Raw genomic sequence first — 25,245 nt, 5'->3', positions numbered from 1 at the left:
ATTTTGGTGGCTAGAAGAAAATATTTTCAGCCAACTTGCAGACAGAGACTATGTAAAAAAAATATACTAGATGTCTCATATCTCGCAGAAAGCATGAATTAGTCTGTAATTTGGTTCTAATGAGGCAGTGTGCACTAGTGCGGCTGTACCGATGGGTTACAGCCAGCATCTGTTCTGTTGGTGCCTCGGTCATTTCAGTTGTTGAATATTTTGAATGTCAGCCCTGGTTCTAGTATCACACATCTATGAGTCCACGTGGCCTAATACTTCTAGGTGAGCCAAAGGCCCAGGCCTGTGAAAATGCATGGAAAACCTAGAACTAATCATGCCCATGACACTTGAACATGTCTTTGTCAGAGTTATCAAGCCACTGGTTGATACTGGTGGCTCTAATAAAATGTGTGATTCTGAAAATAGTACTCTTAATTACTGAAAGAAGTACTCTTTCTTAGGTTTGGGTCAGAAAGAGAACTGCAGAGTTGGGAGATTAGCCAAATCTCCCATCCATTGCAGAAATCCCTTCCATGATATGTGTGTGAATCCAGTAAGCCTTTGCTTGAACATTTCCATTGACAGGAAGTTAGTTCTCTTTTTCTTGGAACATCTCATTCCAATACTCTTATTTAACACAGGTAGGGTCCTCCTAATCGATTTCTGGATCCTTCTCTTGCAGTTCCCTAAAAAAATAATTTTCAAAAAGCAGCTCTCTACTTTTTTGAACACTTTCTCTTTTATTGAGGTTTTTTTCACTCTCAAGATTCAAGGGTTACGTCATGGTTGATTTGGGCATGATCATTCTTCCTCTCTTTAGTCCTGTATTCACTACCTCTGAGATATGGGTTTTTACATTTAAAAATCTAATCACTCAATATCCCTCCATTTCTTTAAACTCCTTTCCCAACATAATAGGCTCTTGTTACTGTTACTTGTTACTTATTTAAAAACTGAATACATTATTTATTATTTTTATAATCTGTATTTTAATTTAGCCACTTTGTATTTTCATCATTCTCCCATTATCTTTTGCATCTCAAAAAAGACATTTTACAACTTCCTTTAGAGAAGGACTTCTAGAAAGGATCCAGTAATAGCAATTCTTTGTTTTGCTGTCTGAAAAGACCTTCATTTTGCCCTCTTTCTTGAAAAATATTTTTACTGGATATGGAATTCTAGGTTGATTAATTGCTTTCTTTCAGAACAGTTTAGGTGTCATTCCACTGCATCTGGCTTCCTCTGTTGCTATTGAGAAATCAGCTGTTAGTCTCCTTTGAAGGCAAAGTCTTTTTTTTTTTTCTGACTGCTTTTAAGATCTTTGGCTATGAGGTATGTCTGTAATATATGCATTTTTTTCCCTTTTAATCCTGCTGGGGATTTGTTGGGCTTCATTAAATATTGCCTCTGCCCCATATTCTCTTTTCTTCTCGTATTCCAATTAGGACATTTTATCTCCCACAACCCTTAAACTCTCTTTCAGTCTGTCCTTCTATGCTGCCTGTCCATACAATTTCTTTGGGTCTACCTCCCAATTCACAAATAATTGTTTTTTGTTTTTTTTACTATTTCCCTGAATATTATCTCCTCTATTCAACCCACCATAACAAATGCTATTGATGGATTCTGCCTTCAAATCTCTAGTTATTCCTGAATACTTGGTTCTACTGTTATCATCCTAGTTTTGTGCCTTATCTACTTTTAGCTAAGTTAGAGGGGTCTGGGGGATCTAAAACTTAGCATGCACACAACTAAGGCTTTAGCTTTCTAAAATATGGACTTGTTACTTTGGCCTATTACAGAATCTTCATCATCCTCCTCTACTTCATGATGACCTGAGCCCTAAAATATCATCTTTCCAGGATCTGGTCTGATTTTTGCCTATCCAAGCACAGATTCACAGCCCTAAATAGGCCCGTTTTCTTTCTGTCCCCTGCACAAGCCATGTACATTTTTGCTACCATGCTTTTGATCCACAGTCTTTTTACCAAAATATACCAAACGTGCTCACTCTGCTTTCTGATTTGTGTGGACAGTATATATTTTAATTTTTCACTCAGTTAGATATAATTCTTTAGTAATAAGTAAGTAGCTTAACTAGAATTCAGAATTAGGTATAACTCCAAAGTTTATGCTCTTTCTAATATATAGCACTACCCCTTGGTATTCAATAAATGTTGTTTCGCATAAGAAACTAGATCTATAAAATCAGACATAACAATGCTTTACATTTAACTGGTTTATCTTAGCTTGGTTGGAACAAAACAGAATTTTAAATGGCATTAAAGTTTTTTTAACTTTATGCATATAAGTAAATTTCTCAGGAAATCTGCTCAAATAAAATTATTCATTCTCTGAATCTCTCTAATCAAACTATACAACCTACTTCAGGGTAAATGCTAACTCCTAAAATTGTTAGCCTAAAGGAACAGCTCACATATCCAGAAGTTCACACCAAGGACCACTCCAGTGTCAAGGAAAAAATATTAAAAGCCTAATTTTATAAATTATTCTTACGGTGATAAACAACCAATCCCGTTAAAACAGGCTGCACTACACCAAACTTACCCAGTTCACTTTATAACAAATAGTCATTATCTTTAGGCTAGATTTTAATAATCATGAGAGTGACTGTTATTTGGGGTTTATAATACAGAACCCTCCTTCTGCATTAAAGTGCTCTTGTCTCTCTTTTATTTCTAAGTAATACATAAGAAATCAAATTGTCTTGAATTATCTTTAATAATTTATAGGGTCAGTTTTTAATGGATTTATATTACATATGTATATTTCTTATATATATTATAGTACATATATGTATTTTACATATATATTTTACACATGTATATATATATATATATATATACATGTGTAAAAGAACCCTCTCGGCATAGATTTTTTGAAAATAGTTGCTTAATTCTAGGCCAGTAAGGGAGGATAGACTGGAAAAGTAAACTATCCTTAGTATTTCTCTCATAGGACAGAACTTATCTCTCTTACCTTTCCTGTCCCGTCCTTCATCAACACATACTGGCAGACTTCCTAGGGCAATGCAGAAATCCAGACAAGAGAAGGAAGCACACTAAAATAATGGAGGACAGGCTACAGAAGATGGACAGTGTCAGACATCATGTGGGAGAAAAGAAGGAATTATCACAGTTAGCCACTTTGTTCAAGAGAAACTAATACTAGTTATTTTAAAGGTAGAGAGATAAGAAAAAAAAAGAAAGCTCTTTTATTTCTTTGCAGCAAGGCTCCTTTTCATAAGAACAGAGGAGAGTTGCAATTAATTTGGAAATTTGTCTTCAGAGAAACAGATATAACTTAGCAAACAGTACAAAGGGACAAATGGTAAGATTTTTCCAATTTAAAAATATTAATCAAGAGATATAATTATAGGCATTGAGAAAAGAAAAAAAAAGAACTATAATCTAGAAGCTGTTAAGAGACCTGTTCTATCTTTCTTCTCCAAAAGAATACAGACTATTAAAAGCAATAGGAATCCCAATGTTTACAGGTAAAATGATGAATGAGGAATATGCATGTAAGTATCCTTAACTGCATGGTCTTACACTATGTAAAACAATAATGTCACATTTAACAATGGACTTCTAGAAACTGAAGGAAGTAGTCCAATGAGGAGCTTTTTCACATCAGGGACAATCTTCTGTACATATTTGCATGACATGAAATACCTCCTCTACCTCCTCCCTAGGAACTGACCCATCTACATACCACAGTGCTTGAAATACCACCATTGGGAGACAAGAATCCTTCAGATTTAATACAGCCTTCGTAATTTACTACTTTTTTCCACCAAATGCAAGAGCTGCAAAAGTTTGAAGCTACTCACACTGGCAGTGTGATTTTATTTCTTCCAATTAGAGACAGTTAATAAAGATGGATACCTGCATGGATCAAGGCATAGGAAAGGGGGCAAAAGAGGATATGGAACTTTAGAAAAACTATTTTACACTTGGGTATAACCAGTTGCTGTTATGAATACAATATAGGTTAAAGCCTCTGTATATGTGATTTAGACATTTCTTGAAAAATATTTTTTTAACTTTAAGATTTTATTTTTAACTCATGTATAGTTAACAGGGCATTTCCTTAAAATTAATGTTCAATTTTGACAAGTCAATTAAAGTCATGACATTTCTAAACAAGGTAAATGATAAGGCTACATTTTGTCAATAAGGCTATATTTTCTGTAAAGTAAAAGGTAATTTATGTAAGAATGAATTCATTTTGAAAATTTAAGTGATTTTTATCAATTCTGATAATATCTGAATTGGTCTATCCAAAGTTGTTAAATCAAATGCATACCTCATATTCTTTTCTGCAAACTTTGGAAATATCATTTTTTGAAGATGCCTAAAAGATAACAAATTTCTCCATTAATTTATTACACATACTATTCAACACAGGACAAAAAGAACACAAATTAATATATGTTACTTGGTTTCGTATTCTTCATTTCATCAAGAAAAACCTTATGCTCTAATATTTAAAAGTTCCTAAAATACAACAAACAAATTTCATGCAAGTTCTTTAAAATAAACATCAGCCCCAGAACCTACCCGATATGCTAAAGCTTTGCTCTTTTATGGCTTTAATCTCACATAATAACAGGGTCCTTTTGTTATTTCAGAAACTAGATGACTTTGAAGAAAATGTAAATCAGAGAATTTTTTTTCTTAGTTGAAATCCACTCTGTAGCAAATTTTCTTGTGAAGCTCTGCCAGGGCATTTATATTTTGCTTTTTCTTTAACCCTTCATATTCTAAATTCTCCTACTGACTTACGAGCCAATTTCCTCAGCAAAGATCCATATGCAATGGAGGGGGCAACTAAAGAGGAAAAGGCTTTGTCAGGCAATTAACAAAAGTAATTTTTATGTAATTCTCTTTATGCACCCTCCCACCCCCCATCCATTACAGTTCAAGCCTCTGCAACTCAGCTTCACCTCAATGGCTGGAGCACAGCAGCAGATCACTAGACTGTACACTGCTCAAAGAGTGTTGCTCAGGCTAAACAGCACAGTGCTCTGTATGAAAGTAAAGGTGACACCATGTCTCATGTACTCTGGTCCAGAAACCAGTCACTAGAAGAAGAAAGTAAGAGAAGGCTCTCCAGCTGTGATTTCAGGTCCATCTAAATTTCCCACTTAATCTACTCTCACCGCTTGGGAGTATGAGGAGCTAGGAGACCAGTTCTCCCACAGCACTCTGAGGAACCACTATGAAAATATACACAGTGAGGAAGAACTCAACTTGAATTGGACCAGAGATCTATCAGATCAAAGAGAAGTCACAGTTCACCGTAGGAGTCATGCTCACCTCAGGAGCAGAGAAGGGATAAAAGAACATGCCCAGGGTAAACCCATGATGAAAGAGAGAATGGAAGATGAAAGCGAAATAAGCCAGCTGTGTCATCTGCTCTCATCCAAGCATACTCTAAATTTACACAACCATTCGGAGTCACTCAGCACTGACTAAGCATGACCACAGGAAAGTACAAAAGGCCTCGGCTCCTGTAATGTTCTTTCTTTGCAGGGCAGAGAAAAGTTAAGAAAGAATAAGAGAAGGTTGAGTGTCTTACATGCAGCAGCCACAAATGAGAAAGCAGCACGTCTAAAAGGAAGTGGTCTATGTAAGAAATGCTAAATTTGTAGTTTTTATGGGTCACCCCTCCAAAGGTATGAGGTGGGCAAGGTCCAAGACATAGACGCAGCTAATACTCAAACTGTATCCCATGCTGCTCACGAGCCTGATTGCCATGTTACCTGCTTGCATGCCTGTCGACACTCCAAGGTAATAGCCAGTTCACAGCAGCCTAAGCCAACCCAGCCATCAGACTTCTTAAACACACCTTAAAAACAAAAAGTTCAAATGTTTCAGTCATAAGGAGTAAGAAACACAAATGGCATGCCCAATTGGTTCGTGGATACCAGTAAAAGTCAAAGCAGGTGTCTACAGGAAAACTAGCTCAGATAACAAGGCCTCAAAATTATTAAGGCCCTCCTCCCCTGCTTACTCCCAATGCTGCCAGTCTTCTCAGAGGCCCTTACCAGGTGCTCTGTTTTTTTCTCTCTTCCCTCTGCCCACCCTAAACTCTCTAGATCACTCTCCCTCTTGGGTAAACAGCATCTCTACAGGACACACAGGTTAAGGAAAATAAGGAGAGTGAATCAGAGGCAAAGACTGTGAATCAGAGGCAAAGATTCCAATCTAACTTAACATGCAAACAAACAAAAAGGGCATAAGGATTATTGTACTCAAAATATTAAGTAACTAGAATGGTGTAAAACCTATGATGCTGTTTAGAAATTGATACTTATTGAACAGAAAAATACATCTTCTGTGGGTAAGAATGGACTTTGGTGGGTACACTTAATTATGGGGCAAAATGACTACTCTGTTGCAGTTTATACTCAGCAGCTGTTGTCCAACCAAATTACTGTGATATCGAAAGGTGATGCAATTATAAAAAGTGTTCTAATGAATTTTTTACATCCACTTTTGCAAGTATAAATGTCAACGAATGACTCCTAGGATAAAATTAGGAGACACAAGTAGTAATTATGAAAAGAGAAAAGACATGCTCATAGCATGTGGCAAATTTCACCTTATCTATTTTCAGAAATATTTTACACGCTTCCATGTAATACATATGTCTGCAAATTCACATCTAAGTTATATTATTATTTAATATAATAATATATTAAATTGAAGGTATAAAGAATTCAATGCAATAGCTAACATAGTTCTCCAAATGAAATTAGGACTTAACACAACAAATAGAAACATTCTGCTAAAAAACAAAAGTAAACAAATGGCCTGCAGATGGACAAAGCTCTGAAAATTATAAACCACCCCTATTTTTAAAATTGGCTAGAAATACTGAGTATCGTAAGCTTCTGTATCCCTACATGTTTTAATGGTACAAAGGGCAAGAGACTTGCATCTAGCCCCATTGCTTAGTACAGTTTCCTCTAAATCTCTGGTGCTTACTTTCAGAATCACTCACATTTTCATTATTTTGAATGGAACCAACGTAGGTCATAAATTCTGTGAACTTTTATACCCTACTGCAGTATATTGCTGCTTCCATACACCTGGTAGCCTCTTAGAAACTATTAAATTGTCCAATAAGCATTTATAATATTATGTACAAAGGACTCCATTAGGTATTGTATGGGCTATGAAATAGATAAAATATATGATTTATCCAATTATGGAGATTACATATGGAGGTATACTATCTTAGATATATATTATATACAAATAATTCCAGAACATTAGGTAGACGGATAATTGAGAGAACAAGCAAGGATATGGCCAATTCCAAGAAGGAAAATAGTCCAACTTGTTTGAAATACAAACTTCAAACAGTGTGAAAGCCTTTAGAGTTCAGAGATACATAAAATACACTTCCTTTTTTCCTTTTAAGGCACTGGCTTTAACCAGAACTGGAAGACTGTGAATGCCAGGCTAGGGAGTCTGAGCTTTATTTTGATGGAAGTGGATATCCCCGGAGAGATTTTCTTCTTTTTGAAGGAGCCGGGGAGGACAGCTATGATATGTTGAAATACCAGCTACAAGGTTGTTACAACAGTCTACCCCAAGAGCATAACAATAATGGTAGGAGTAGAAAGGACAGATGCAAGATTTTCCCAGGGGAGAGTCAATAGAGCTAAAAAGAAAAAGCAATCAAAGGTAACTTGAGGGATTCCAGTCTAGTGTCATTCACAAGACAGGCCGTTATGAGTCTGGTTTTAGGTTTGCACTTCAGTTGTCACCAGGATGCAGAGATCCAGGTAGACATATCTAGAAGTCGTGAGCTATAACTTGGATTTGAAGGTTGTCTTCCCAGGGCTGATTAGTTAACAGTTCTGGGAAGGAAAGCAATTATCAGGGTAAGTGTGGACGGAAAAGGGAAGGAATGACCCAAGTCCTTATGGGGGGAGAGGGGAGGTAAGAGAGGATAAGGTCATGAGGCCAAGGTGGAGTCATAAGGAGGTAACAGTCAACAGTGCTGCAAGGCAGTCAAAGGTGATAAGTACTGAGAAAGGCCATAAGATTTAGGTACCATGAGATCCCGGTGAACTTGCAAAGACCAGTTTCACTAGAATGGTAGAAGTAGAGACAAGAGCACAATTAATTACTGAGTGAATGAGAATAAATTATACATTTGAAAATTTGGGTGCCTACCAAAAAGAGAAGATAGGAACTCAAGGGGATACATTAGGTTACAGGACTAAGACACAGATTTTACAATCACAAAATAAGTTTTTAAAGATAAAATGCCAAATGTTATTTAGCTATTGCTTACCTGGCAAAGATGAATTCATACAACTCCAAATTTCAACCTAAAATTGCAATCACCAAAAGGCTTTTATATAACCAGTTCCTAAATATGACAATTCATACAGAAATTATGTACAGCTAATTTGATTATGTTTGTCTCTATTTAATCAATGTTCTAAGACTACATGAGTATCAAGCAGCTATTCAGGGGGAAAAAATAAAACTGAGATGCAAAAATATTGCTTGCTCTTTTCCCATCTTCCCATCTAAGAGCACTAATGAGGAGTCTGGGTTCTCAGGATGCTTACTGGAATCACTGTTTCTAAGCAAAAGACAAAGTGTCTGTAGAGCGAGTAAAGGCAAATGTGTCAGTCAGAATTGTTTGATCAACATTTCCCGCCTCACATAATGCAAGCTACCGTATCTAAAAAGGTAAGCTCAGACTTCCTGAGCCTAGCCCATGAATATCCCGAACACTGAGAATGGCCCCAGCACTGGAGACATGTTAAGTTACATGATTCAGACAGGCAAGCCAATATATCTATAGTACACCAAAAAATGGGAAGATAGGAATAATGAAAAGTCACACATTTCCCCTTACCCCAAATTTAACTTTTGAAAATCAAAATAAATATAAGATTTAGTTACTATGGTTTTCATAAAATTGTCAAAATAATGAGTAAAATTCCAAATTCCAGATAAACTTTATAATGAAATTTAAGGACTGCAATACATGTACATTTAATATTATTTTTATACCTACATTATAGGATAAATGATAAAAGATGAAAGATAATATCTACCGAGCAATCTGTGTGATGATCTTTTAAAAGTACCTTGCTAAATCGAACATTTTAATCTGATCACAACCTCAAACCATTTTGAAAAATTTCCTGAATCAAGGAGTTAACTCATTAGATGGCTTCATTTAGACAAAAGCTTCCATAGTTAAGTTAAACAAGACCTACCATTGTTTCAGGGCAATAATCTGGGGCTCGCTGTAACAGATGCTTTAGTCGGGATTCACTTTTTGAGGAGAATATCTATTTGACAAAACAAAACAAAACAAAACAAAAGGTTTTTGTGGCATTTTTTTTGGTAAGAAATAAGAATGGGCAAAATTTATTGTCCTCTATACTTATCAGTTGTCTAGAATATTTTCCAACTTCCTTTTATAAATGGAAAACCTTTTGAAAGATCTAAATTAAGCTGAGCTAACATCTCTTAAAAGGTTGGTTAGTTTGGCAAATAATCAAGAAAGTCCATATATGCAAGTCTAGACCCTTTTCTAATGACCAAAAATGGAGAAAACTGGGCTACCAAATCTGTTGGAGAACAAAGGAGAAAAAGAAAGAAGAAAACAGAAAAGAAAAAAAAAGTTCATTCTAAACTGTTCTATAAACTGCTTTTAGTTAACTGATGACAATGTAAAACAGATTATGTCATATCCTTGATATTAGTGACGAACAAATTTGTGAATAGCATTATGGCACAAACTTCCATAAAATGGCATTAAATAGAGACAAAGTCATGGTGGGGGGGGGTAGGGGCTTGTATTTTATTTTTTCATTTTTATTTAATTTATTTTTTTTAATTTACATCCAAGTTAGTTATCATATAGTGCAGCAGTGATTTCAGGAGGCACAAAGTCATTTTTAATAAAGATGCTGAGGAGCTGACAAGTTTGTTCACCAGGCTAACTGGCTCTCTTCCAAAATAGAACTTTAATTAATGTGATTACAATTTGATGTCTCAGTAAATTATAAACCATTACATGTATCAGACAGAACTTCACGGTTACCTGCAAATAGTCAAGACTGTGAAATCCATGAATGCTAAGGACAATGAAAAAGGATTTATCTCCAGTTAGTTTTAATAGCCATTTTTCTCCCAAACTATCAACTATAATTAATAAGTGACAAGAGCTAGAATATCACCATTTTGCAACCCCTAGTGAATTAATGCATTTAGGCAATTATCAAGAATGGCTGTAATGTTAATTACAAAAAGAGACAACCAGACACAAACATTATAAGTAAGATCTGCTGAACAAACAAAACAAAACAAAAACCTAACCTGAATCTTATCAAGCCTCTGGACTTGTCTCATTAGGTAACTGCTAGCCATGTGTGACCATCTAAATTCAAACTCAAATCAGTTAAAATCAAATAAAATTTAAACTCAGTTCCTCAAACTTCTCTTTCTCTTCAATCTCTTTTTTTTTTAAGTTTATTTATTTATTTTGAGAGACAGAGAGAGTAAGTGCAAACAAGTGGGGTAGGGCAGAGAGAGAGGGAGGGAGAGACAGAATCTCAAGCAGGCCCCACACTGTCAGTGAGGAGCCTGACTCAGAGCTTGAACCCATGATGAGATCATGATCTGAGCCCAAACCAAAAGTGATGCTTAACTGGCTGAGCCACCTAGGCACACCTTTCCTCAACTTCTTTAAACACATTTCAAATGTTTACCTGGCACATATAGCTGTGGCTACTATATTGGATCACACAGATACAGAATATTTAATCACTGCAGAAAGCTCTCTGGATAGCCCTGCTTTAAATCTACCTACCACTTACTAAGACATACAGAGGAAAGAGGAACACATTAAATGATATCATGGGTTACAAACAGCATAATTCAGATTGTGAGAAACTCTACAGGATAAATGACCAGATTTATTCATTAAATAAGCAAAGTTAGGAAAGCAGTGTTTCCAAAAGCAGCAGAACTATTTTAAAAGCTCCCTTATGGTGACACTATCTAGGGACCATTTCTGCTTTTAAAAGCTACTGTTCTGGCAGTAAATTTGCAGAAAACTTAATTTGCTATATTGTTTTGACATGAAGTCTCTAGCAGTTACCTAGATGAGCTGAGTCACTGTCTTGTTTTATAATTAGAGAGTATCTTGCAAAATCTTTCTAAATTCACAATATTGTTTGAGAGAAGTTTTAATCCCAGTTAGGTAGCTCTCTAAATTTTAGGCAGTGACAAAATCTACATTATTGAAAACTCTTTAAAAGGCAATTGAGGCCATTCATTCTCAAGTGCCAAGGCCAGCACTACACAACCAAGGGGATGAAAGGCAGACTTTATGACCAGGTATTGTCTCAGTGGAATTTTACTTAAAAGGTTCAACCAGAAAAATTCAAATTCACAGTAAAGTTTGAAGAGCAGTACAACACCCACATAGTCTTCATGTAGATTACTCATTATTAACATTTTGCAACATTTGCTTTAACTCTCTCTACATACACAGATATTATTGCTATTTTGGAACATTTTATAATTCATTACAGACATGATCATTTATTCCTAAATCCCAGCATGTTATCTCCCAAGAGCAAGGACACTGTCCTATGTCACTGCAATACAATCACCAAATTTAGGATCACAGCATTGATACATTATTACTAGAGCCCATATTCAAATTTCACCAATTTATCCCAATAACGTTATTGATAGCATTTTTTTTTAAATTCCAGGATCACATATTGCATTTAGTGTCATATCTCTGTAGTTCCCTTTAATCTTGAAGTTTCTTAACACTGATAACTTTGAAGACTTCAGGCTGTTGTTTTGAGGAATATCCCTCAATTTTGGTTTGCCCTATTGTTTCTTCAATGATTCAGGTTATGCATTTTTGGCAGGAATCCTACTAAAGATGCTGTGCTCCTTTTCAGTGAATCATGTCAGCAGACACACATTAATTTGTTCCATTACTGGTGATGTGAACTGTGATCACTTGGTTAAGGTGCTGTCCAACAGATTTCTCCGAAACAATTATACTTCACATAAACAGTTACATAACCAATAGCCTTAACAATTATTACATAAGCTTACCTGTTCACATACGTCATGGCACATTTGGTTATCCTTTGAATGATTACAACACAGTGCACCTAGGAGAAAAAATAAACACCAGATGTTGCCCACTATTAATTTAAAAAGATGATTAAACTAAATCAGATGGCTACACAAACCACTTATTCAACAGATTATTATTCATTTTAACTCAACAAACTTTTACCACATACCTATCACAAGCCAAGGCCAGTGCTGGGTTTGAGGACATGGTCCCTGCCCTAAAGAAGCTTGCAGGCTAACAGGGGAGATGGTCATACACACTTTCTGTGTGCCAGAATTTTACTAAATTTGCTTTATGCATTACACCTCATTCAATCCTTATAATTACTCTATAGGCTAGATTCTATTATTGTGCCTATAATGTAAGACTAAGCGATAAAAAGGAAGTGAATTTTGTTTTGGACATGTTAAATATAAGGTTCCTATCGGACACCCAGATGGAAATTCCAGTAAAATCAGAAAATTCAAGCCTGGATTGCAGGTAAAGTCAAGCCTAAAGATCCAATTTGGAAGTCATCAGTATAAAGGAGGTATAGTACATGGAAACGAGTGACATTGTCTAGGGAGAGTTCTAGTGAGAAGTGACCACAGCACCAAATTCAAAAAACACAAAATCTGAGACATGGGAAGGAACAAGGAAAGAGACAGAGATGCAACAGTCAGAGGGGTAGGTCAGCCTCGAGAGAGTAGCATTAAGAAGAGGGAGTAGTGTCATGCACCCAAACATACAAGTTAGATTGAAGAATCAAAAAAGGAAATGGCCACTTAGTAATCCTCAAAAGGTATTCTGTGGAGTAGAAGTGAATGATACTAAGGAGTAAACCAGAGGTGTGGAAGTATAAACAACAAATATAGGCTCTCAAGAAGTCTGGCAGAAATGGGAGGGAAAAAGAGAGTAGCAGTTACAGGAGGAAGCAGGATCAAGTTAAGAAAACCCTCCTTCCCCCTTTTTAGTTGGCCTTGGTCCCTGATTCCTTGGAGAAAGACTCTAAATCCTGGGAATTTCTAGAGTAATAGCTGTATCTTTGTTATGCTAGTGAGGTGGACTCCCCCCTCAGATAGCTTCAGGATGGGGACTGGCCTAGCCAGAAACACTAGCCTTATGTTTAGAAGGCTGGGGCTTTGAGCCACAGGACATCAGCCCAACCTCCAGCAGGAGACGGAAATGGACATCAAGTTCAACCATATGGCCAATAATCCAAACAACCATGTCTATCTATATGATGGAATTCTAATGAATACTAGATATCAAAGCTCAGGGGAACTTTCTAGTTGGTGAAGATGCTAGTGTGCCAGGAGGGTGATTCTATGAGGAGAAGGCACAGAAGCTCTGCATTTCCTCCCAGACCTCATCCTGTGTATGTCTCTTCATTTGGCTGGTCTTCCTGATTTGTATCCTTGATAATAAAACTGTGATCATAACTATACGCTTCCCTGAGCTCTATGCATCATTCTAGTGAATTACTGATTCTGGGGTGGTTGTGGGAAGCCCGGATTTATAGCCAGTTGTTCAGAAGTGTGGGTGGCCTGGGGACTCCTAAGGGCGGCTCGTATCTGGGCTAAGTGTTGTGTTGTTCAGTATCATGCCCTTTAACCTGTAGAGTCTGCTCTAACTCTGGGTGGTTAGTGTCAGAACTGAACTGTCATACACACAGTTGTGGATGAAATAGGAGATTCGAGAAATGAGGTGATTGCCAGAAAGGGATGTGGGTTAAAGAAAAGGCACTGAGTTTGGGGCTAGGGATACAACAGTGAATAAATGTTATGTTCTCTGACTTTATCCGGTCTGATGGTAGAACAAAGTCTAGACAAGAGGGTAGGATATAAGGTCACTCACTAATAAATTAAGAGGAAAGCTGACAGCCTCCATTTTTTTTTTTTAGTGAAACACAGATTAGGTTTGAAAACAAAAAGGGTTGAGATGGGGTTGGGGGCTTGAGGTGAAATTGTAGAAGTGTGGAACAGTCACTTCAGAGAATAGAGAAAGGCAACTATAAATAGGTCCCTCAAACTTGTATTCTGCTCATGACTTTTAATATCTATCCCTCAGGAGAAAAATTTCATGTTCAAATAAACTGGGAAATAAGGACTAAAAAAAGTTACAGAGAATTCCTTACTGCAGGACCAAAGCCTTTAATATGTTTATATATTATTAATCTCCCAAAAAGGGATCCAAGTAGACAGACTTCTCAGAGCACAGAACATTTTTTTCATGCCACTTACTAAATTTCAGAATACCAATTTGAGAAACATGAAATTAGAGGAAAGGAGAAATGTTGCCAAGCAGCATTACAAGCCTAAGGAAATGCATAAATTGGCTATAAAGATAATCAGCAGGGACATGTTATTATTCTAGAGTGGACCTGAATGGAAAAAAGATACAGCTAGCTGGATTGATCAGGGGCTGTCAAAAGAGACAAGAAGATGAAAATATTTCAGACAGCTGGATCTGATACAATAGTTTAAAACAGAAATTTGCAACATAATCTCTTCAAATGCAATCTATACAATTTCATTACACAAAGTAGATGAAAGAAGAGTTTTAGTGAAGGTAGGATTTGTATGGGGGGGAAGGAAAGAATAAATAGATGAATAAAATAAGTCCTCTTTAGATCTTACAAGGAAAGCCTTCTACATTCAAAACTGGAAATTGTTCTCTATAAAACAGTGTCAAAGTATATGATACTACTGGCATATTACTACAGTGTTGTTCCATAGAAGACAATTGTGGGGCTGGCTTTCCAATATTATTTCTATGAAAAAAAAAAAGTGGCTTCAAGTTCTAAACGCTTGACTTACGAATTCTGAAGAATATAAAAACGTCACTAAATCAGAAGAAGAAAAAGTCCCTTGTTTGTAAAGCTATAGTTACTTTCTTAGAAACTTTAATTCGAGGGGAGAGGGGGGCAATCACTCATGAGGCTTTCTCAAAACACCCTTTCTTCCCTGCCATGCCATGCTAAGCTTCCCCCCACCCCCAACTTCTAAGATTTAGTTATGTCCCCAGCCTCATTATTCATTAGAATGGGGAGGGCAGGTAGGAAAAAGAAAAACAAAACACAAAAAAGGCTCTCCTGTGTGATAATGATGTACTCTTTTGAAGTCCTGTAGAAATTGCCACTTTCTACTAGCCTCTAACACAAAGGTCATTTGAGGGCAAAAAATCCAGCTGATCGTGAGCAAAGATAACTCAGGATAACATATGGTCCCAATAAGCACAAGCTTAGCAAAAAGTAAACAATCAGGCAGACAAGAGTCTGATTTGGGCCTGGGGATTTTTGAAAAACAGTTTCTTGGAGCAAAGGTCTATTTCAGAACAGAAACAAAATGTGTTATAATTAAAAGTCCAATAACAATGGAAAGTTTCATTAAAAACATAAATATAAAAGCCTATTTTTTTCCTATTTAATAGTTAAGGTCAAATTTACAATGTAGTGACCCCCAAAGTTAAATTTTTAAAATAATTCTTTTTTTTTTCACTAAGAAACTCCAAGCTTTGGAAAGTAAAAAGAACAATGATCTATAGTCCCACTGTCTTGCCAGAACCTATGTTGACATTTTGACATATTTCTTTCTAGTCTTTTCAAAAGCCTTCTGATAATTCTGACAATATGGGATTACAGAGGGCAGCCCAAAGTCTTCTGGTAATAACTCCCTTCCCCCTCCCAATGGAGCATTCCTCTGTAATAGTGCATTTCCTCCCTTGAGAGGGCTGCCACCCTCCATGAACAGGCTCAGGGGACCTAAACTCCATCACATTTTCCGTACCCTCTTCTTAACCTTAGCCATTATTACATTGGCGCACATTTTCCTTCCTTTGAAACTTGTTAGAATCTTTAACACTGCATATTTTTCAAGAAATAAATGTCTTCAAATAGACATCAATTCATATGCCTTCATTAAGAATGGGGAGAAGGGATTCAAATGCAATTAACGTGGTAATTAAAGGTCTTTGTCTTTTTTAGAGCTACTAAAATGGGTTAATTGGGTCATTTAACAATTAGAATCCAAAAAAACTCTCCAAAGCCTTATGTTTTTATATGGCAATGGATTCTAAAAATACTTTGTATTTATAATTTGTTTTTAAACTAATTTCTTATTCTTCAAGAAAAATAGTTTAAAACCTGCTTATTTGCATGAAATGGAATGGAACAGATAAAGGTAAATTAGTTCAAAATAAAATTTGATATTCACATTATGAAAATACAAAGCTCAGGTGTTATCCTCATTAACGACACATAAGGACAAGTGTCATATTTTGCACTCTTATTCCAAGAGTCTGTAATTATAAAATTAATAAAACAAAATCCCAAACAGATTGCTAAAAGACATATATATTGGCTTTAAGGAGGTACAATCTAGAAACATGCAAGCAGAATTACCTAATAATTAGAAACATCAAGGTTTGGCTAATAGTTTGGGTCACATGTGTACTAAAGATAGGCAAGTAAGCAGGAAGCACATGCTCCAGCCACAAGGGAAAAATGCAACTTCTAAGACCAACCAGCACTTAAAACAACAAATACACACCCTAATCTAAAACTAAAATATTCATAGAATCATAGGATTTTTGAAGTTAAAAGGAATTTTGCCACAAAAACCTCCTAAAAGCTATAATTCAATTTAGTTAATTAAAAGGTATTCTTGTTTTCTTTTCTAAAGAAAATAAAGATTCCTCCTAATTAATGTCTTCCTAAAGAATTACTAAAACAGAATATATACATATATATATCCCGCACTGTTGAGAAAAAAACTAAATCTGAGCTGATACTAGAAAAGGTCATTTTAAATAAAAAAGACATGTTAACAAAAAACTGATTTGGGGCGCCTGGGTGGCTGAGTTGTTTGAGCAACCAACTTCTGATTTAGGCTCAGGTCATGATCTCATGGTTGGGTTGGTGGGACAGAGCCCCGCCTTGGGCTCAGTGCTGACAGCATGAAGCCTGCTTGGGATTCTCTCTCTGCCCCTCCCCTGCTCGCACTCACTTGCCTGCATGTGCACTCTTTCACTCTCTCTCTCAAAATAAATAAATAAACATTTAAAGCAATAAATAAAACATTTAAAAGCTGATCTTACTTTCTTTTTTAACATTTTTAAAAAAAATTTGAGACAGAGAGAGTGCATATGTGCGTAAGCTGGGGCATGGGGCAGAGGGAGAGAGAGAATCTCAAGTAGGCTCCAAGCTCAGGCCAGAGCCTGATGTAAGGCTCATTCTTACAACCCTGGAATCTTGACCTGAGCAGAAATCGAGTTGGACACTCCACCGACTGAGCCACCCAGGTGCCTCTGATCTTACTTTTAATCATATTTTTATTTTCAAAACAGCCTGGAAATTGACACTTTTAAAGCATTTAAATGACAACTACATCTTCAACTTATAAGTACATTCTTGCAATCATTATACTTATGCCTTTAAAGATATGTGTATGTTTGGGTTTACATACAAAATATATTATCACCTAAGGAAGAGCCAAACAGTAAAGTGATTACCCATATACGCACTATCTGCATTCAACATTGCTAACATTTTGTCATACTGCTTTATTTATCTAGAAAGATATATGTATTTTTTTCTGAATTATTGGCAAGTTACAGATATCCTTCTCCATTGCCTGCCAAACAGCCAATTATATTCATTTAAATTTTTAAAATAATTCTTTTTTTTCCACTAAGAAACTCCAAGCTTTGGAAAGTAAAAAGAACAATGATCTATAGTCCCACTGTCTTGCCAGAACCTATGTTGACATTTTGATATATTTCTTTCTAGTCTTTTCAAAAACCTTCTGATAATTCTGACAATATGGGATTACAGAGGGCAGCCCAAAGTCTTCTGGTAATAACTCCCTTCCCCCTCCCAATTACCAATATGACTGCCACATAGACCTTTCATAATGTCACTCTTCTAATAAAGGGCCCACAATGGCCTCTTGCGATTCCAATTCTAAACTTTGCAAATCTTCCTTTAACCTTACCTTCCCTGACCTTCTATTATTTTTCAACAAGGAAAGCCTATAGTTACCTTGAACACTGCCTTCTGACTGAAATGCTTAGTGCCCTTTCCCTGCTGACCTAAATCCCAAATACTTTCAACTTTTAAATCCTACCTCAACTCTTAGTACCAATAACTCCAAGCTCTGTTTGATTTTTTGGCCCTGATATTCTAGTCAGAACTGGCAACCTTAACATTCCAATCTTCTCTAACCATATCATGTGTGTACTTATGGTATCCCCAGTTTGACTGTAAACTTCTTGTATCCATTTAGCATAATGTTCAGCTCAAAAAATGTTACTCATTGGTTAATAAGTAACAATTTCCTAGTTATACAAAGGCTTTTACCAGCAAAAGGTACAAAAAGTTTTATTTCTCCCACCATAACACTTTAGTACCACATTTCATATGGTGACTAACCCATAATTTAGCAATATCATAAGAGGTTTTGGCCTAGAACAAAAGATAAATTGGACAATCACATACGCAGGCACAGAAGTATGCAGCCAGCTGGGGATGGGCCCTGCAGCCATAGGTCAAGAAGAGTTGGGGCAGGGGAAGCTGAAATTTTATGGTAGTACAGAAACGATGAGTAAAAAGAAGAAGCTGGTTGGTGGAGAGTGAGTGGGAAATGCAAGAGATGCACCGAGAAGCTATAAAAGGTAGAGAGAGACTGTCCCTAACAGCAGTCTTAGCTCCTGGCAGCTTTCCAGTTCCCACAGCAGCCCTCAGGGCTGCTCTGCTGAATTTCCTACCTTTGGATTTCCATGTGTCTCCCTGTTAGATGCTACACAACTAGCACCCAATCCTGAGCTACCTTGGTTTCTGTTCCCTTAGGGGGTCAAAAAACCCTTAACCTAGACATTCATCATTATGAAACAACTAAAGCAAAGGACTCTCCTTAAGGTCCTCCTCACGGATGCTAATAGCCAGTATTCTTGGATAACTCCTTTGCTCATTCTATGCTGCAGGCCTCCCATCTATAAAACAAAGAACCTAAAAGTATAAAGTCTGGCTCCCAGTGGTATATTCCATAATGAGAAAGTTTCTCTTAATACTATACTTTTCTTGATGTCTTCATGTTATCTGTGTGCTTTACAGCACCCATCGCATTATGTGCTATATACTTGACTAAATCACATTTTTCCTCAGAAATACTCTCCAGATTTAGAATATAAACTGATACATACTACTATAATCACATAATGTTAGCAATGTAGATATACATATATTGGTGATATTTAATGTCTGAATTTCCTACTAAACGATAAACCCCATGAAAGCAGAGACTATGTCTGTTTTTGCATATCACTTTGTATCTGGTGCCTATCACGGTGTCTGGCACTATTAACAGCTTAACAAATATTTGCTTAATGGATTACTGACAGGTATGAAATTTAGCTTAATGAGCAATAGACCTAGGGCAGTTATTCCTAATATCTATCTTAAACATATACAAAAACAGAACTTTTGATGCTCTTGGCTCACCTGCCAACTCTCCTCTAATCTGCTCCTACCCATCTTCCCAACTTCAGTAAATGGCATCATGTTTTACAAAATTGCTCAAGGAAATAAACGTTGAAAAAAAAAAAAAACCAAAACTGCTCAAGGTAAAAAATCTACAAATAATCTTTAATTTTTCTTTCCCTCACTTCCCACATCCAATCCATCAGCAATATATCTTGAACCTCTCCTCTTCTATCTCCACCATCACTTCACTCTAAGTCACCATTATCTCCTGCTTCAACTACTACAGAGGTCTTCTAGTCAACCTGCTTTTACTCCTACCCTACCATGATCACATTTTTTTTTTCATTCAGCAGCTAGAGTGATCTAAAATATAAATCAAAGCTTATATCTCTTACATAATAGTCTACCAGTTTCTTTCTGCACAATAAAATAATGCACAATAATCCTTATGTGGCTTTTTGCAAGGCTCAGCATCGTTAGCTCTAGCCTACTCTCCTGTGCCCTATGCTGCAACCAAACAGTTCCTTCTTGCCTTAGGGCCTCTGCACTTTCTGGTCTCTATCTCTGTCTTTCTTAAGACCTTTAGTCTTCAGATTTTGCTGCTGAACTTTACCTTTTCAAAGAGGCCTCTCTTCTCATCACTATGTAAAGAACTCCCCCCTCTACTCACACAATTCTGTTATCAGCTGGTTTCCTTCATAGCATACTTAGCACTATCAAAAATCATTTTATTTATCTGTTGATTGTCTATCTCTCCTCTGGTAGAATGGAAACTCCTTGAGAGCAGCAAACCTGTATCTAGAACAGTTCCTGACATGTAGCAAACACTCAATAAGTATTTTTCAAATGGACAAACTTGTGCAGTATGCTTTGTTCTTTTAAAAACTACATTTCAAGTATATAATAACCACCTCCTTGACATTGTCCCACTTTTTGTCTAGAAGAGGCACACTTTGGGTGAAAAGTATGATTATTGAAACTGCTTAAATCTAGGGATATGAGACAGGAACTTTTTTCAGCACACCAGAATAAACTGTATCTGGTCTATCACCAATCCTAGCTCTTTCCACAATGTGGGCCAAGATATGTGTTTGTGAAGAGAATCTGTTTTTTATTACTTTCCTCTAGATAGTGTTTGCTTTTTTCTAACTTAAAATTCATTACATTCTTTTTCAGGATTCTAGGCTATTACATAATTCCTTAAATGTCAACTTACTGAAATTTAGCCCTTAATGTTACATCTTTCCTTCTTTCATACCATTACAAAACATCTTAAATAGAAACAGAGCTACTATTAGGTGCCATGACACACAGAGCCTGAGATCTGAGCATAGGGTCCCATCCCATCCTTCAAAGAGAACATTAGAAATGGGCAGGGGTAGGGGGGCAGCGTGTGGGGCTGAGATTGGAAAGTACAGTGGGATAGGAAGAGTGGCACTACTCCAATGTAGAGGTGTGGCCAAACTTCACAAGACAAAATAATCACTGAGTAAGTAATATCATTCCTTCACCTCCACCCCCAGGAATAGCAATAAATATCTCTAAGAACAAATAAGACTTGTAAAGCCTTATACCAGAGGATACACGAGTACCCAGTCTTGGAGAGGAAAAAGAAGACTGATCAGGAATAAAAGCCAGGCAGGCCTTCAGTGAAATACAATTTAATATTTTGTTCTCAATTTTTATTTAGGATTGAAATCCACAGTGGAAGCTTTTGTCCACTGTATTATTCAATATCTTTTATGTAAGGACCAGGCAATACATGCTTCCTAGAATTTAGTACAAGGGACAAATCTCACTTTTAGCTCAAAGTTGAATTTTTTTTTTTTTTTAATCAAACAATGCAAACTCTATGCTGTCATGGACTTTTAGAGCTGGAAGGGTCTTTAGAAATTATCTAGCCCAGCATTTTCTAAAGCATCCTTTAGGTGTCATGAACAAAAAAAGAGCTCTATAAGCAAACGAATCTCTTTTTTTCTATAATTGTTGAGATACAAATCAGGTTACATTAATTAAACAAGAAGGCCATTAGACTGAGGTGGTTTTAATGCCTCAGTAGCCTATTTATACAGGCCAAAACCTAAGTTTATAATACCTCAAGATTAAGAAATCGAAACCTAGGGTCAACCAATCACAAACAGCCACCTGGGCTTTCTGGATAAGGCAACTTCTTAACCTATAGCCAATCAAATAATTTCCTTGCTTTGCTTCCACATCTTCTCTATGAAAATCTTTCCTCCAGCTCCTGTCACTTCCCATTCAGTGATATTGGATTCAAATCAATTTTTGCTCAAATAAACTCTTAAAAATTTTAATATGCCTTAGTTTATACATTAACAATCATGACCACTAAATTCACCTTTTGACTTTTATTTATTTTTTAAAGATATCCTTTTAAGTAATCTCTACACCCAACCTGGGTCTTGAACTTACAACTGGAGATCGAGAGTCACATGCTCTACTAGCTGAGCCAGCCAGGCTCCCCCTAAACTCACCCTTTTAAAGCGTACAATTCAGGGCGCCTGAGCGGCTCAATCGGTTAAGTCTCTTGGTTTCCACTAAGGTTATAATCTCATGGTTCGTGGGTTCGAGCCCCACATCAGGTTCCACAGCTGGCAGCACGGAGCCTGCTTTGGATTCTCTCTCTCTCCCTCTCTCTCTCTCTGCCACTCTTGGCTTACTCTATCTCTGTCTTTCTCAAAATAAATAAACAAACTAGGGGCGCCTGGGTGGCTCAGTCGGTTGAGCGTCCGACTTCAGCTCAGGTCATGATCTCGTGGTCTGTGAGTTCGAGCCCCGGGTCGGGCTGTGTGCTGACAGCTCAGAGCCTAGAGGCTGCTTCAGATGCTGTGTCTCCCTCTCTCCCTGCCCTTCTCCCACTCATGCTCTATCTCTGTCAAAAATAAATAAACATCTAAAAAATTTAAATAAATAAGCAAACTTAGTAAAGTGAACAATTCAGTTGTTTTTAGTATATTCATGGAGTTGTGCAACCATCACTACTACTTAATTTCAGAACACTTTCATTTTTGTTAAAAGAAACTTCATACCTATTAGTCTTTTTCCCATTCCCCCAGCAAACAAGTTTCTTTACTATAGCATCCTTGGACCCTTTATCGTGACTCTAACATGTTTTGTGAATTTATAAGAGAAGGGTACAATGTGCAGTGTTTCCCAAACATGTAATAGGTAACATTTCAGTGCTTACTATACGCTATTCTAAATTCTAAACATGTATTACTTCAATTAATTCTCACAATAAAATCCAAAAGGTAATGTATATAGTAACTGTGGATATTAACACACAGAAAGATTAAGGCTAAGTAACTTGTTCAGATATTCTTAATTACTCCACTCTAATATTTCCCACAGAATCAACTGGTTGTGGGATGAGAATGGACAACTAGTATTCTATGGGCCATAACTTTGAAATGCTTTAGATCAACTTAATGAGAAAAAATGGGGCCCAGAAAGGTAAGCTGACTTAGCCAAGAATACACAGCATATTCCTATTTTCTCTCTTCCTCTCCTTTGATTTCTAACTGACAGCTAAATTTGGAACCCCATTACAATTAACTATCTAATCCCAAGTTCCTGACACAATTCTCGCCCGCCTTTAAATACTTTATTTTCTTAAAACAAAAACAAAAAAGAAACTTTTAACATTGTAAACTGCCTTAAAACCTTGTTGGGATTGATTTTGCTCTTTCTACGTGTCTCTGCCTGTAGGCAATGCACATCCCCACCACCCTGCATGTATAAATCCCAGCCATCTTTCAATGTGTGCGCAGTTGGAGGATCTCTCAATTTTCCTCCTACGCTCGATGGATGTCATCTCTCTCCCTCTGTGCACCCACAGCCTTCCATCTCCTCTGGACACTCTGGCCTTGAATTCCAGCGGCTTGTGTCCGGCGGTACCCCACCTCCTGGCCAGAGAGCTCGCAGAGGGCAGGAGTTGGCATCAACTCCTAAAGCCCGGCACGTGGGAGATACTCTACCAGCACTGAACAATTTCTTATCCATTCTTGGTTTAATTCCTCAAGAGCAAGAACACAGCTCTCCTTAAGCCTGCTAGCCGCCCCCCACCCCCCACCCCGAAAGCAGAGTTTACTGATTCTTAATCTGTCTCCCGCCAGAGCCCAGCGCTGCCTTGGACACACAGTGCACCCACCGCGGGTGGCAGCAGAAGTGGATTTAGCAGGCTCGGGCCGATTCTCTTCAGAGACTTGAACCTGGCAGGCTGTGGGCCCCATCAACGCTCGCCGCCCGAGGTCTGCCTTACTGAACCGAGGGTCAAGTTACAACTGGCCAGGGCGGCGGTAAGGCGCCTGCACCTTGGAAATCCCATCCAACCCTCGCCACCGTTCCAGGCGAAGGCATTTCACCCTCTTCTGACAGAGACCTGAGCCCGGTGTGGGGTTGAGGGCCGAGACGGGGGCCCCTGCCCTGTGGGTGACAGAGCAAGGCCTCGAACCCGGGTCACTGTTCCCAGGGCAGCAGATGACCGCAGCGGACAGAGCGGGAGTGAGGAGGGCTCCTCGCTCGTCCCGTCTCGACGCCCCCTCCCGCCCGCTGGGACCTCCGGACCCTGGGTCACCGCACTAGGTCCAGGTCTGGGGGTCGCGCGCACCCCCGCCCCCTGCTCCGCGCCATCTTGGAGAGCTGAGGCGGCCGCCCCGGACCGCCCCGAACCGTTGCTCCAGCAGTTACTCACCCTCACTGCCCGGGGCCAGGCCTCCTGCCACCTCCGCGACCTCCGCCACGGCCAGGAGAAGCAGCAGCGCGCCTCGCCGGGAGGCCGGGACGACCGCCATGTCCGGGCCAGGGGGTCCGGAGCCACGGGATGCTCGGACCCAGCCTGGCCGCCGCGGCTGCTCGCGGAGGCCCCGCCCCGGCGCCCTGGACCTTTAGTGATTGGCTGCGGCGCGCTCAGGCCCCGCCCCTCGGCCTCTGGGAGGTTCCAAAACCTACTGGGGGCGGGAACATTCCCGAGACCCCGGCTCTTTGTTAGGACACAGCTGTGTGACGGCTTGTGTAGCGGAGTCCCGCAGCCAGCGATCCCCAATCAGACGATGTCAGAGCTGGAAGGGCTCTTACAACACCTCTAACACCACCCGAACTTTGCGGCTGGGGGTCACTGAGGCTCAGAAAGGAGACGGACCTTTCCAAGACTTGCAAGTCCAAGCCTGAACCAAAGGGACCTCTCCCTTTCCCTTCTCTTTACCCTGAATGAGCTTCTTAATATCCTTTCCGCCTCACATCCAAAGAAGGCACCCGGGTCAACCCGACCTCCCTTAAAATCTGAGGGGCACTGACCAAGACATGGTCCCCTAACAGGGGACCGAGGGACAGATTCGCCACCAAAGCTCATGTAGCACATGTAGCCCCTATATGTCTTTGATGTACAGTTTAAGTACCAATTCCTATTAGGAAAAGGTGAGGGTTGGAATGCTTGTGTATCTAGATACGGAGAGCCTTGAATCTCAGGTTGAGTTTAGATTTCGTTTAAGATATAATTTGGAGGTGGGTCCCCACTCCACCCCTTACCCCCACAGCTATTTTGGGGAATGTTTGAGAGGGTCCACTGGTTTTCAAAGTGCCTCTCTTTCTCTTTCTTT

General features: G+C 38.3%; 1 protein-coding gene across 1 annotated transcript in view; it reads right to left on the bottom strand.

Annotated features, from left to right (window-relative positions):
* The window catches only part of RECK (reversion inducing cysteine rich protein with kazal motifs), an 85,660-nt gene extending 61,219 nt beyond the window's left edge, over positions 1-24,441 (bottom strand). The window contains exons 1-6 of the mRNA XM_030294138.2: positions 24,342-24,441; positions 12,144-12,202; positions 9,272-9,346; positions 8,329-8,365; positions 5,780-5,865; positions 4,321-4,368 (exon numbers count right to left, since the gene is read on the bottom strand). Of these exons, the coding sequence (XP_030149998.1) occupies positions 4,321-4,368; positions 5,780-5,865; positions 8,329-8,365; positions 9,272-9,346; positions 12,144-12,202; positions 24,342-24,441 (405 nt within the window). The remainder of the gene's footprint in view (positions 1-4,320; positions 4,369-5,779; positions 5,866-8,328; positions 8,366-9,271; positions 9,347-12,143; positions 12,203-24,341) is intronic.
* Between the last annotated feature and the right edge of the window lie 804 nt (positions 24,442-25,245).

This window comes from Lynx canadensis, chromosome D4, assembly GCF_007474595.2.
Source record: "Lynx canadensis isolate LIC74 chromosome D4, mLynCan4.pri.v2, whole genome shotgun sequence".
Lineage (NCBI taxonomy): Eukaryota > Metazoa > Chordata > Mammalia > Carnivora > Felidae > Lynx > Lynx canadensis.
Note: the sequence above shows the minus strand (reverse complement) of the source record. Positions and strands in the feature narration are given on the sequence as shown.